This window comes from Microtus pennsylvanicus, chromosome 4 (genome assembly GCF_037038515.1).
Source record: "Microtus pennsylvanicus isolate mMicPen1 chromosome 4, mMicPen1.hap1, whole genome shotgun sequence".
NCBI classification, from domain to species: Eukaryota; Metazoa; Chordata; class Mammalia; order Rodentia; family Cricetidae; genus Microtus; species Microtus pennsylvanicus.
The window spans coordinates 10,221,097-10,236,033 of NC_134582.1; the positions used below are offsets into that span (position 1 = coordinate 10,221,097).

The window sequence follows — 14,937 nt, forward strand, 5'->3', positions numbered from 1 at the left end:
GAAAATGACAGCATTCACTCTCTTCTTGTCCCATTTCCTAGAAAGCAAAGTGTCAGTCCCATGGCTCTGTGTGAAGCCCCCCAATGCCTGGAGCTGTCCGCTACTCTAGCTCCGCCTCCGTCTTCTGCACCCATCCTACGGGAGCTCTTACACCCCTATCCCATACACCTGCAGGTGCCCTGCCCTTCTCAGACGGGCCCAATAAAGAATCTAAGACCCAGTTACCATTTACACCTGTGAGACTGTCCTCAACTGCCCCAGACTTCTTGTTTGCTCCTACCTCTGTGATGACACACAGGTTATCACTTTGAAATCACTACTGGACCCCTCATTGAGCAAGCAAGACTCGTGGGAATAATGCGGGTGGTTCTATCCATGGTGATATCTGAAGTCGGAGGTAGACTTGTGACCACACAGCTCACTGTCAGTTTTGTAGTTCTGTATGTGGTACAGATGACAGTGTTTCCAGTCGGTTGCAGCCCATTATGGTCCACCGCAGGAGCCCACAGTACACAGGAGACAGACTGCTAGCTCATCTTCCTCTGTCCTCAGAGAGGTGGCAGCTTTCTACCTTCCTGGTCTTCCTATCTTTGGGGCTGCAGGTTTGGACACACAATAACCTGTCCCCTCCTGCAGGTTAGGACACACACTAGCCTGCCCCCTCCTGCAAAGCTGAGCCATTTCACAGGAGGGTTTCCCATATGCCCAACAGATGGTTTAAGTTGGATCTTCCCATGACACTGTGGCTCTTCTCCAAGCACACTCCATAGATATGGGCATGCCACCTCTAATCCCCCTCTACCCTGCAGTGTGCCTCACATCCATTCCCAAGCTTTCTTTGCCCTGGGAGGTCACTCTCTTCCAAAATCCCATTTTAAATGACTCCTGGATGAACTTTGTGTTGTATGTCCCTGAAACCAAACCTCAGAATCAGGGCCTTCCATCAGCTCAATGCTTTGTGTGACCTGGACCACCTTGGTGTCCTGAGCAAGACTCCGGTGCCAGTGCTCTGGAAATCCAAGCTGCTCTGGCTGGTCCTGAGAGAGCTACTCTCATTAAGCTTGGAGGCAGCATGGAAGCCACTGCCACCCTTCCTACAGGCAGGGCTCACTGCACAGTGCCTTACATTAAAGCTGCTTTAAGACAATTCCAGCTGGTTGTGGTGGTGCGTGCCTACCGTCCCCATGCTGGGTGTGGTGGTGCGTGCCTACCGTCCCCATGCTGGGTGTGGTGGTGCATGCCTACCGTCCCGTGCTGGACGTGGTGGTGCATGCCTATCTTCCCAGTGCTGGGTGTGGTGATGTGTGCCTATCTTCCCTTGCTGGGTGTGGTGATGCATGCCTATCATCCCATGCTGGGTGTGGTGGTGCATGCCTACTGTCCCCATGCTGGGTGTGGTGGTGCATGCCTACTGTCCCCATGCTGGGTGTGGTGGTGTGTGCCTATCTTCCCAGCGCTGGGTGTGGTGGTGTGTGCCTATCGTCCCATGCTGGGTGTGGTGGTGTGTGCCTATCTTCCCAGTGCTGGGTGTGGTGATGCATGCCTATCTTCCCAGTGCTGGGTGTGGTGGTGTGTGCCTATTGTCCCAGTACCTGGAGGCAGAAGCAGATAGATCTCTGTGAGTTTGAGTGAGGCCAGTCTGGTCTTCTTAGCAAGTTCCAGGCTGGCCAAGGCTAAATAGCGAGACTTTGCCTTTAAAAAATAAGAGAAAAGAAAAACAATTCCACAAGCTCTGCCATCTCTATTATATTATCTAAGGACCCAAGAGTAGTTTCCCTGATTTTCTGCCCATCCATCCGGAAATGTCATACATGGTCCAGTGCCTCCTTAGGGAAGCAGAATCCTCTGCAGCCTGATGCCAGGGTGAAACTCTCCAACTTGCTTTCTTGCCACACAGATCTCTCACCCCTCTAGCAAGCAATGCCACCCTCAGGGAGGGCCAGGGACTTGGACTTATGTGCCTCCCCTCGGGAGCCATTGCTGTCACTGAAATTGCCTTCCCTGGTCACACATCACACCCTGTGGGCTTGTTTTCTTATTCCGCTTATTTCTTGAGGTGTCCCATCCCTGTCCCATGTGCCATTGCTCCATTGACTATCACCCTACCCCCACAGACCTGGCCACCAGCAGGAGCCTCCTGAAGGGACATGGCCATGTCACAGCACTCTGGTCCTCAGCAATGCTGCTCCACATTGAAACCAGGCTGAGCTTTTCCAGAGGCGACCTGAGGATGTCCTTTTTCTCTGCCAAGGACCAACTGACTCTGAGAATCTTAGTCAACAGTGTGAACACAGCACACCTGTTCACCAAAGAGTCTTTCTCCGCCCAGCTCCTTAAGTTTATCTCCAACCAGTTGTGTTCTTTCCCTTTCCTGACAGGAGCCAGACAGCCCTTCCTCCAGGTCCTAAGCTCTCTCCGCAGCCAGGTGCTGAATTGCACCTCCTATGAAAGCTGATTCTGAGAGCTCTCCATGGTGCTACCTGGGGGAGCTTTGCAGGGCTCTTGCAAGCTCCTTGATAACATCCTCTTGCATTCCAAACGCTTGCATTCCAGTGCTCAGAGAATATTTGCCAAGTGAATAACATAACAAACAGCATGCACTTCATAAATGATATTAAACAATTAAATGAAGCATGACCACCTCCATCCACCCCTAGAACATTCACATATTCGTTTATTCAAAAGTTTTATGACAATCCCGTATTACCATTTGAACATTTGTTCTTTAGCTGGTGGGCTATTTTGTAGCCCATGGGCTCTTTAGGAAGTGGGGCCTATCTGGCAGAAGTAGATCACTGGAAGTGGACCTTATATCCAACATCTGGTTCCACCACCGGATCCTTTTGCCATGGCCAGGGCTACTCCTCAATGCACAATGCTGACAGGGCCACTCCTCAGTGCACTCTCTGTCATGATGGGCTAAAAGCCTCTGGAACTGAGAGCTAGCATAAATCCCCCTTTTAAAAACGTTTCTGTTGGCTGTTGTGGTAGCTAACACACCCTCTTCTTACAGGAGAGCAAGCATGACTTCTTCCAGTATATTAAAAGATATCGCTTAGGTCTCAGGGAAGATCCTTGTTGGGAGACAGATTAACCCAAGGCTTTCCCAGAAGCCCTGTTGAAAGGACCAATGGGGCGTTAGTTCTGTGTCCTCGTCCAGGAGCAGACTGTGCCGGCTCCAGTCTGGGGGCTGGAGCAAGGGCCTCGAAGGAATTAGGATTTCAGTTTCTTGGAACCCAGCTTCCCTCACTGAAGGGCTGTGGTTATCAGTCCCAGGTAGCTGTGCCTAATGTATCCCATGTTTTTCTTGCCAACATTGTCTGATTTAGCTCTCTGCTTACCTTGGTCCATTCTACCCTTGCAAATAGTAAATAAGATATTGTAGTTTTTAAAATAAGCTTGTTTGGCATAAGACATCAACTTATGCAAGACCTCCCAGTCTAAACATCTGTCTTCTTTATTTCTCAACCCTAGTCCTCACCCTCAACCCCTCACCTTTAGGACCCATATTCCTGTAGGTTTGGGTCCGACCCTCAGAGAGCATCCTCGGGGTCTACAATGATTTCAGCATTTAACATTTTATAAGGGTCACAACGAAACACTTAAATGTCTGTTGCCAAGAGTTGTCATCACATTCATCTGAGAGAGAAAATGGTCTTCGTCTTTGGAAGGTGGAAGGTAGCGAGCAATCTGTGATTCATGCTCAGTAGGAGACGGGCCTTGAACAGCTGCAAGGAGGGAATGGGAGAAGTGTGCTCACCTGTTGATAGTGAGCTAGGGAGATGAGGAGAGCTAGAGAAGGAACAGCTTGAAGGGATGGATGAGAAAGGTAAGGAGTGTCCAATGGCTGGACAGTCTGCGTAAGAGGTTGCCCACCCATGTGGAAGTGATTTCCAATCTGTCCCTTGTTATCTCTCACTCTGGAGCTCCTGATATGATGTGACCATCTGATACCACAGAAAGGACTATGTTCAACCCCTGGTCAACACATATAAAGCAGAAATAGCCCCACAGCAGGAATCTGAAGACAGAGGAACATGACCAACATGAGCCCTTGGGAGTTTTCACTGGGAAAGTATCCTTTCCCAGGGCCTTCATGCCTACATCTCACCAGGCAAGTAGACCCTGGCCATGTGGCTTGCACAAATACCAGGTACATATTTATGTAATTCTATTAGAGGTGCACTCAAGAAATTGGTGTTGAAAAAGGACCCTAAGAGAGACATACATGGATCTAATATATATGGGAAGTAGAAAAAGACAAGATCTCCTGAGTAAATTGGGAGTGTGGGGATCATGGGAGAGGGCAGAAGGGAGGAAGAAGGAAGGGAGGGGAGTGGATGAAATATATAGCTCAATAAAAATAATTTTAAAAAGAGAAAAAATAGTTATTGAAAGAAGTTACGTTTTTTTATTATTTTATGAGTGCTCTGAGACCTCTGACTCTGATCCAGCCTCCAACTTTGACAGTGTGACTTTGCCCAGTGAGCAGCAGAGCTGTAAGTTTGGTTTTATAGCAGGGTCTTAGAGGTGGCTCTTGCTAAACCACCACTCCACTCAGACCTGCAGGCGCCCAGTGCGTAACTGAAAGCACAGTGAGAGCTACCTTCATCTTATGTCTGTCTCCTTTGGATCAGATCCCTGCTCAGCTCTGGGTAGCCATGTTCATTGCCTAAGGAGTTCCTGTCTATAGCCATCTATCTAGCCCAGCTCATCCCCTTTTAGGACTGAAGGCATCAATTGAGGATGGTAAGGAAGTTCCTGACAATGTTTAAAACATCTTGTTCCGGACCCCTGGAGTGGCACCTGAAAGTTCCTATCACTTGCCCTAAGTCTGTGGTCTCCTTGGATTTCAGGGACAGTGGACCATGCAGGCAGATGACCCGTTATCAGACTGCCCCATAAGTGGGGCATTTCCCCTTAACCCCCACCCCTAAACAGAGTCAACTCAAGATGAGAACATACTTCCCCCTTATTTAGTGACGGTACTCACAGCTTCCCTAGAATGGTGGCTACGATCTACCAGACCACTTTGCCCAAGTCTGGTGGGTTTGCCTGCCTCTTTCTCCTCCCCTCAACTCTGTGAATTCTTGTGGTTTAAATGTGAACATTTCCCCAAGTTTGTGTGCTTGGACACTTAGTTCCCAGCTGAATGTGTCTGAGGAGGTTGTGGAAACTTCAGGACATGGGCTCTGGCTAGCAGAGGTGTATCACTGGGATGAGCCTTTGAGAGCTCATAGAGTGGCTAAACTCCATCTTGTCCATAGAGATATAACAACCCACTCCCATGTCCTCTGGCCCTCAGGGAAAAGGCCACCCCCGCCACCACACCTCCCTTGCCACTATGGACTGGCTCTGGTGTACTGGACGTGGTCTTCACACTGGAATAAACACCACAGCAGCTTCTACACAGATGCTGGGCAAGGGTAAAGGCCAGGCCTGGGTCAGACACCAGGTCATTAGAATTCCACTCACCAGACAGAAGAACACCATAAGGACTTTTAAAAAGGCCACTTGTCACCTCCTCCTTCCCCAGCACCTCTTACCTTGAGAGAACACAGGTGATGTGGGGTTCCCCTCTGTATGCTGTGAATATATTTTATTACCATTGGTTAATAAAGAAGCTGCTTTTGCCTATGGCAGGGAAGAGCATAGGTAGGTGGGAAAACTAAACCGAATGCAGGGAGAAAGAAGGTAGAGTCAGGGAGACACCATGTAGCTGATGAAGGAGAAAGACACTGGAACCTTACCAATTGGCCACAGCTTTGTGATGATACATAGATTAATAGAAGTGGATTAATTTAAGATGTAAGAATTATTTAATAAGAAGCCTTACCTAATAGGCCAAGCAGTGTTGTAATTGATATAGTTTTGTGTGATTATTTGGGTCTGGGTGGCTGGAAAACATTAACGCAATCTCCATTTACACATAGGTATCCAATAGGAATGTTCCATCACCAATGACCTGGGGCTTGTCCTAGTGTCTTCTCAGGGTATAGTCAAGGTCAACAAGCAATAGACAGCAGACGTATTTAGAAAGGAAAAAGGTTAAGCCATAGAGAAGAACAGTCTTATGCCTAAGTCCAGAAACTAACCCAGTGTCCAGGGTGTAGCTTAGTGGGAGAATGTTTACCTAGCATGCATGAGGTCCTAGGTTCCGTCTCTTTCACAAGAGAAAGACGGGAAAAAAGGGAAACCAACAAGGGCCTAAGTCACCCAGCTGGGTTCCAGGTGATGCACCGCCGGCTGTATGACAAGGAGCACAAGCAGAGCAGATGCACCAGAAAGAGGATGTGCGGCCAATTCACAGTGGCGGGGCAAGGGCTCTTTGAGGCTAGATATGAAAGGAACCTGTTCTCTCTCTCTCTCTCTCTCTCTCTCTCTCTCTCTCTCTCTCTCTCGCTCGCTCTCTCCCCCTCTCCCCCTCTCCCCCTCTCCCCCTCTCCCCCTCTCCCCCTCTCCCCCTCACCCCTCTCCCCCTCTCCCCCTCTCCCCCTCCCCCTCCCCCTCCCCCTCCCCCTCCCCCTCTCTCTCTCTCTCTCTCTCTCTCTCTCTCTCTCTCTCTCACACACACACACACACACACACAGGACAGTCGAGAGACCTGAGGAGTGATGTCTTAAGCACTAAGACTTCTACTTAGACCTTCTTGTATGGAATCTCTGAGGATGAAAAAAGCCTAAAGTATGATGCCTTTTTGCCTTATTAAAGGCAGTAGACCGACAGTGTTGGGATGTTTTCATGTCTCTGTCTCTGGGCGTCCAGAATGGAGGGACCTGAAGCTGTCTTTCCCTTGGGCTTATTACAACACATATAATTACCCCTTCACCAAGAGGCTTCATACCACCTGATGACTTCTGAGCCTTGCAGATTTGGTTTTTGCTGGCAGACTGTGAGCTGCCACTTCTTGCTTTACCCAGAACCTGCTACTGCCCTTCATCTATTAGAAACGAGACCCATGCTCAGTAGAGCTGAATATAAGATTAAACACCAAGAGTGGCTTGACTTTTGCAAAATGGCCTTTGAGGCATGGCTTACAGCATCTATTTCTGTGGCTCAAAATTCATTCTCCATCCATCACCCCAGTCCTTGGCTATCAGGGGACGAAGGACCATTCTAGAAAGTGGTCAGAGCAAGTAAAAGTGAGTTTCAATGAAACAACAAGCATTCTCTTCCTTGGTGAGCTTTTGGGGTCTTCGGGGCTTTGTGAACTTTGCTGCTGGGTGTAGGTTTCCTAGTTGCCATGGGAACACTTTTAGAGGGAACAGCAGGGCCTGTCTCCAGTTAGAGTGAGAAGTTGAGACATATCTGAGTTTTAACTAACTGGTTCCAACTTAGGCCTTTTCCAAATGCGGGGGAAAGCATGAGTCTAAGAAAGAGAGGTGCCTTAGCCTTCGTTGCTGAGGCATGACTTCTGGGTGCCATCTTTCATGCTTTTGGGGGGCAAGAAGTATAGTCCTGGATCAGAAGACCAGACCTCCACCCAGGTGGACAAGTAGGGCCTCCCTGTGCTAGAGGGTGTGGTGCAATTTTTGGGTTCCACCCTAGCACCAAACACAGAGTGACTTTACCCAGATCCCAAGCTCCAGAATTACTAGTCCCTAGTTCTGATTACAAAATACACTCCAGTCCTAAATGTAATGAATTTGTAATTAAAATACACTAAGTCTAAATCCAAGAAGTCTCTTTTGCTTTGCCTTGAAAAATATTTCAGGATGTTTATTTTTTTTCCAATGTTCAAAATATGCAGATGAGGAAATGCTGATGGTACTTTAAAAAGGTCTCACACCTGAATCAGATGTTTCAAGAACAATCCATCCACCAGAGACAAAAAAAAAATACAACAGATCAGAGCCACAGACCAAAGGACCATCCTGGACAGTGGTTCCCCAAGTGGAGTCCCTAGGTCACCTTCAGCATGTCCCAGGATACCAAAAGAGCTTGAAACCCTAGGAGCCCAGGTCCCATCCCAGAAAAACACACCACATAGAAATATCATGGAGTAGAGCCCAGGAATTTCAGAAATCTCTTCAGAAGACCCCTGTTAGACAGACAGGATCAAGATCACTGCCTTGCACTAGCATGATGGCGCTCAACCACTACACTGGGAACCACTTGAATGTCTTCAAGGGACCCTGGAAAACGTCCTCAAGTCTACTGTGCTTGCCTCTGGAAGACAAGGGCACAACAGCAGGACCACTTACTACAAAGCTCCAGGAAATCCGAATGCGCACAAGGTTTGAGAGCCACGGTTTGCAGAGGAGACAGAACGCCTACCCCAAAATTGTTGCATGGCCTCATGAACCGTCTCCTGGCTAGGAGGAGGCAGTCACTGGTTTCTGGATGTTGTAGTCAAGTTAAGTGATGGCTGTGGCTATTCATTTTTAAAATTTAAGACAGGGTCCCTACATCCCAGGCTGGCCTTGAACTTGCTATGCAGCCCAGACTAGACTTAGACTCCTGGTCATCCTGCCTCTGATTCCCGAATGCTGCAATTGCGGGTCCCAGGATTACAGGCACCAGTCATGGATGTTCTGAACACTCCTGTGTGGCTTTGTGTCAGTGCCAGGGGCTCCAAGCCTTCCCCCAGAGAAAAGACAAACTATCCGCTGAGAGTCTAGGAACATTTAACTGTGTATTCTGAGGGTATACTAATGGAGATCCCCATGCTGGTTGCCACAGACACACAGAAGGGAGAGTGTGTGACCCACTCCACAGAGGGGATGTACCAGGAGTCATAACCTGATATAATTTACAGAAGTGACCAGATAAGAAGAGGGAGGAGGGGCAGAGGAATGGGACCATTCCAATCATCTGAACCTCTTGCACAAAAAGCACAGAACTAACAGAAGAAGGGAGGCCCACAGAGGCAGGAGGGTCTCTAGAAAGAGAGAGAGCCTGCTTGTGGCATGGCCTGTATGGTTTGACTGAAAACAAACAAACAAAACAAAAACTTGGACTATGTGGTACCAGCAGCAATGGGTCACAAAAGGTATTTTGAGATGCTAATTCTTAGAATAAATGAGGATCCCTCACTCAAAAGAGCCCAAATTATAGCAGTGGCAAAAGCAAGTACAGGGAGGAAATGAACGCCAGGGATATTTGTGCTGGAACTGAGAACCAATAAGCAGTATGGAGAAGGAGGATGTCCGGGCAGAGAGAGCCTGCGCTTGCCCAGTGTCTGCGCTGGTAACTGTGCCAAGCATTGTGCAACACTGTGTCACTCACTCCTGGAGACATAGCCTGAGGTTCCTGTCTGTTTTAGATGTGGGATCAGAGCCTCCAGGGGCTTCAGGGACTCCCCAAGGTCACAGATCTACTAAACAATGAAAGAGTCTCTGAGTCCAGACTCTTCTACCTGTGTCAGTGGAGGACAGATAGGCTGAGGTCCGAGATGCCACGCAGAGGCGGATGCTCGGAAGGCCCCAGCGGACATGCTTCTGGTGCTCCTGGGGAGGGCTGGCCTGCAGGTGAGGACAGCAAGGATTGGTGGCTCTCGGGAGATACAGTTGCAGCAGGAGCGCTGCTGTTGAGAAAGCCCCAGGTGTCGCAGAGGATGAGGGATGGGGAACATGCAGAGAGACGTAGCGAGGCTGGGCTGTATCAGGAAGAAACAGAGCAGGAAAGAGCATGAGGACCTGGAGGCAACCTTGTCAAATATTATATGGCTGTCAAGGATGAGACCAAAGGCACAGCGCCTTCTTTGGCAAAGGCTTGCTGCTAACCTTCAGGATTCAGGTTTGACCTTTCTGTCCTCCCTCTTCCTTCCCCTTCTTCTCCTCTCCCTGATAACTGGGAACCTGGCCCTGAGAGTCGTCTACACATTGAGCTCCTGTGAGTGTTTGAGAAGGGTTTCTTTTAGCATCAGTGCACCCACATGACGGTGAGTGCCAGAAGGGCTTCTGCAACCATGGCGCATCCCCTGGCCCAATGAGCGTACAGTAATACATGGCTGAAGTCGATAGGAAGCCCTGCAGCCTCTGCTTCCTTCCCAGACTCAGCGACATCTAGTGTTGTTTATGCCTCTCTGAGTCTGGGCAGAGATGTTGTCACAGCAGTGTACGAAGGTTCCAGGAGCCAGCCTGACCTTGAGCCTTGAGCCTGCTTAAGCACTGAGTCACCAACTTGCTGCTGGTGTTGCTGTTACTGCTGCTGCTGCTGCTGGTGGTGGTGGTGCTGCTGCTGCCTATCTTTCAAGCCCGCAACTGCATTTAGCACAGAGGAAGACACAACAGCTGAACAGCTACTTGGTTTGTGGGGAACTGATGACCTTAAATCAGAATTTAACTGGTGGTCTGCATTGTGGAACAGGATGGGGCAGAGAGGTCTCTCTGGACCTTTGATAAATGTTACACACACTGACTGAGGCAGAAAGCATGTAGCCTGGAAGTCAGGGGACTAGGTGAGGCTCAGGGGAGCCTCTAACTTGCCATGTGCCCTGGGGCAAGTTAAATAAATAATAAAATAAAATAAAACAACTCGTGTTGTTATTTAACATTGCCCCTTTCCAGGCATCTGTCCTTGCTCCAAAATGTAGAGCTAGCCTTAGTTCTCCTCCAGGCATAAAGACTGTTACAGAGGTCAGGGCTGGAAAGAGGCTCTGGCAAGCAGCCCTGGTTTGGAGTGCAGTCTGTAGAGCTCTGCAGAGCCCTCCCGCCCTCCCCTGGAGACCTGGCCACGAGCAAGTGCCCGAGCCACTAAGTCTCAGCCCTTCACCTGTACCACAATAGCCTCTTTACCTGACTGTGATGGGGAAAATGGCCGGTGCGGGGCTACCCAGGAGGGCGCAATGACCCAGCAGCTTTCATAGTAAGGACCACTTACTTAGATCCACACATCCTGGATGCCCCCCAGCAGTCACTGGAGAGACCCCACGAGTCCTTTCTCAGCCTCTAATTGAAGAGATAAGGAAACTGACACCCTGAGGGACAGGAGGGATCTGCCTTGCAAGTCAGAGGCTGAAGGACCACCATACGCCAGAAGGATGCCCTAGCCCCTCATGCACGGGCATGGGGAGATCTGCATGAGCCATCGCCAGCTCCTATGGTGGACTGGCTGGGGCAGGTTCTGAGCAACCTCAGCAAGGGAGACCCTGATGTCTGGCCAGGCTGTTGCCAGATAGAGGGCTTAGTGCCTGGCAGATAGTCTGACCGCCGATGTCACTTCTTTACTAGTGGGACAAACCTGTCTATATGAAACCTTCTAATTCTGACACCCCATGGTTTTAACAACTGGATTCAGTTAGCTGTGGACTTGGTTAACTTAGATCATTCTTAGAACTCGCTCCTTGTCAGAAACAGCCAGAGCCCAGAAAGCCATGAGCATGCCTGTCCTTGTGTGATTTATCTGGTTTATCCATGTGTGCTGCCCTGTGTGTTTCTGCACTCCTCCGGGACCTTCCATCCTTGCAGACTAAGGTTCGGGTCCTCCTGGGGGCCTCACAGTCAGTTGAAACCAGGTGTGGAACAAGCTCCAGGCACCTACAGGCCAGAGTCCAGAGAAAGAAGGCTCAGAAAATAATCAGAGGAGGGAGCTCAAGCAGGCCAGAAGCCTCAGGGCCAGCTTGCTCCCCAACGGGGGCTGTTCTGGCACCTACAAGGTGAGGTTGGGTGGACGGCCTGTGTGTGATATTCTCATAGCTGGTCCTCTGAGTGGCATGCCGGGCTGAAGTGTCTGCTCCTCTGCAGAAGACAGAGCTGACACCTCCATCAGGGCATCGTCCCCAACCCAAACACGGACCAGATCAGAACAGGCTTCTCTAGAAATATCTAAAGGAGGGAAGAAAGGAAGGAAGGGACAGCGAGAGGAGGGAGAGGAAAAAAGACAGAAGGAGGGCATTCAGGCTAAAGTCTTCCCGACACAACCCACAATTCCACAAGGCAATAATCCACCAGCAGTGACCATGGGATGGAAACATATAGGAGGAAGCAACTGGAAGGAGTTCCAGATACAGATGACATGTGAACCTCTCAGCCTAGGAACAGCTGGGTCCCCTAACCCTGGGCCGGGTGAATCCCTGTGTCTGAAGAACAGAAACAGCAGGGACATTGATGTCAAAGTCCCAGCTAGCTGCCATCTACCAGCCTCACGTGACAAGGAGCTTTCCAGCTGACGCTTTCCTATTCAGGAACACAGTTTAACAAGATTCTGCAGTATTTGGGGACATAGAGAGGAACGGATCTTTATAAATAACTCCTGATTAAAATGGAGCTGAAAATAGGGAGACAGAACAGGAAGCAAATTGCTAAGCACTTATTGAGTCGATAACATCGGCTTGGAGATCTTAGTGCAAATGGCTGGTCTGGTTTATTTCCTTCTTGTCAAAGGTTAAATGCTGGAACCTAGAGGCACCGAGGCTGTGTGTGTCCAAGGGGTATTTTTAAGAGGGGGATGGCTCTCAGCTACTGGAGTCTTGGGGTGATGCTAACACAGGCTTTGATGAGCTATCCCTGAAGCCTTTGGAGTCCAGCCAGGTAGACCAGGACGCTTGGCCACTGTTTGTTCCCTAGAAGGGCTAGCCTCTGAGCCCTGAGATTCTAGATGGTGATTCATGGCTGAGTCCCTGGTATGAAACTTGGGCAGCCAAATGTCCAAACGAGACCTGGACTGTGCTCTCTCCTGCTAAGGGGATGGCTTGCCTGCCAGTCTATTCTCAGCAGGGCCTGACTTAGCTACAAGCAGGCCACAAATGTGTTCTCTGGGAAGCTGAAACTGAGTGGATGTGTGCTTATGAGGCCCCGACCTTGGAGAGTGGCCCGGGAGCTAAATGGAGGCACAGGATGGAGGCTCGGGACAGAGCTGACGTTGCATGGGTTCTGTCCCTGACTCCCTCCCCAGGACCCAAAGACAAACCCTAAATCCTTAGGGAACAACAATGGCAGGGCCAGGGAACCCTGAAGAGAGGCGGATGGGAGCTGAGACACCCATGGTGGGCCTGTCTGTCAGCCGTAATTGCAGGTGCCTGTGTGTACTTGGAGGATGCCCCGGCTGTGCAGGTGAAGGAAGGCAAAGATCTCAGAGGGCATGGCGTGGAAGCCGGGTTTGGGCTTGACGTTGTCGTAGTAGTGGTGCATGATGTGAAAGCCCGAGGGGTTCATGGGGAAGGCCCAGAAGCCGAACAGGTGCACCTCCTCACAGAGCTCCAGCGCCGCGGTGACTAGGATGAGGCCGCTGCTAATGCGCTTTGCGCGCACGCCCAGGTTGAGCCAATAGCGCGACACGCTTAGCAGGTAGAGCGGGTGGAAGAAGTAGACCTGCTGCGGGGACCCGAAGTCATCCAGCAGGTACTTAACGCGGAAGGACACGAGGGTGTTGCGTATGGTGTAGAAGGCGGGCAGCAGCACCGAGGCATTCTTGTACATCTGCAGCACCCTGAAGAAGGGCCTCCGCCACTTCTCCAGCTTGTGGAACCTACAGGGTGGCAGAGTGAGGAGCCATAAGCTCTGCGCAAGCCCACCCTCCCCGCCTCATCCCCTGCTCCAGCCCCAACCTACCCCACCCTCTCACCCTAGCACCCCTTCCCCACCCCTCACCTCCCACGTTTCACCCCTCCCATCTGGGCTCATAGAGCTGCCTAGTATTCCCTCCTCTGCTTCCTTTCCTATCTTTACATATTTATTATTTGTTTGTTTGTTTGTTTATTCATGGAGGGGGCACATGCCATAGAGCACTCGTGTGGAAGTCAGGATAGCCTGACAAAATTAGCTCTCTCCTTACATCATGTGGGTCCTTGTTGTGGAATAATCTTTTTATACACTGTGAAGTAGTATCACTCTGATTGGTTTAATAAAAAACTGAATGGCCAATAGTTAGGCAGGATTTGTAGGCACAGAGGATGCTGGGAAGAAGAAGGGCAAAGTCACAAGGAGATGTGAAGAACGTATGACATATTGGAGATGAGGTAACAACCCACAAGCCTCAGGGCAGCACAAAGATTAATACAAATGGGTTAATTTAAGTTATAAGAGCTAGCTAAAAACAAGTCTAAGCTACCAGCTGAGCTTTCACAATTCATAGTAAGTCTCCATGTTGTGATTTGGGAGCTGGCTGTTGGGACAGAGAAAGACTTGCTACAAACACCACCCAGCATAAGGTGCATATTCCACACAAGGCCTGAGAAATCTTTAAAAATGTTCCAAACACACAAAAGCAGAGCCAAACACAGCTTCCTGGTCCTGCAGCCTCTCGTGCAGGCCATGGTAAAGAGAAGCATCTCCTGGCCACTGCCACCAGCGCACCATGAGCTGAGCTGTGTGGTGGTTTAAGTTTAGCTCATGTAGACAGAAAAGGTTACAGATACACAGTAAGGCAGATTCAGACAGGGAAAAACCTCCAAACAAGTTACAGTGTGTTTTTAAAAAATGGTTTTAGTCTTAAAAAAAGAAAAGAAAATGGGTATATATAGTCATAGAAGAAAGTAGTTTATAAATAATAAGATAAAACCTTTGAAGAAAAAATAATATAAAAAGGAGACCCATATAAAAATGGAAGATACACAGTGAGTCTGGATCCTGTATAGTGTTGTATTGACTTTAGATTTCTTGATTGCTGATGTGCAAAGAGACATTGGATTATAAAAACTATTAAATTAAACCAATCTATATAGTTTTAAAATGTTCTAACTTCAAAATGTAAGTTACAAAATATGTTACATTAGGGAAGGCTGTGGATTCCTTCAAGGTTGATAGAGATTGGGTTTGATCAAGGAAGATTCCCTAAAATTCTGGCCACAAACATAAAGAAATAAACCTAGAAAAACTATAAGACAGGTCACATATATTTTACCAGCTCAAACATAAAACAAACAAAAAAAATCTTTGGCTGGCTTGTGTACAATACACAGTCCCTAGTTGTGTTAATACAGATGTGTATGTTACCTTTGAAAGTTTGTGTTTTCAGAACAAGGGGACCACATGCACTGAAAACAGGTGACCCAGA

The 14,937-nt window shown here is 49.1% G+C and overlaps 1 protein-coding gene across 4 annotated transcripts in view; it reads right to left on the reverse strand.

Annotated features, from left to right (window-relative positions):
* Window positions 1-6,556: 6,556 nt before the first annotated feature.
* Window positions 6,557-14,937, reverse strand: part of St8sia5 (ST8 alpha-N-acetyl-neuraminide alpha-2,8-sialyltransferase 5) — a 78,859-nt gene continuing 70,478 nt past the window's right edge. For 2 of the 4 annotated variants that reach the window (XM_075968226.1, XM_075968225.1), the window contains 2 exons: window positions 13,128-13,410; window positions 6,557-11,768 (listed from right to left, as the gene is read on the reverse strand). In XM_075968226.1, coding sequence (XP_075824341.1) covers window positions 11,709-11,768; window positions 13,128-13,410 — 343 coding nt within the window. In that variant the 3' untranslated portion in view covers window positions 6,557-11,708. Of the gene's footprint in view, window positions 13,411-14,937 lie in introns of all 4 variants that reach the window. The other 2 variants (XM_075968223.1, XM_075968224.1) reach the window with 1 other exon arrangement.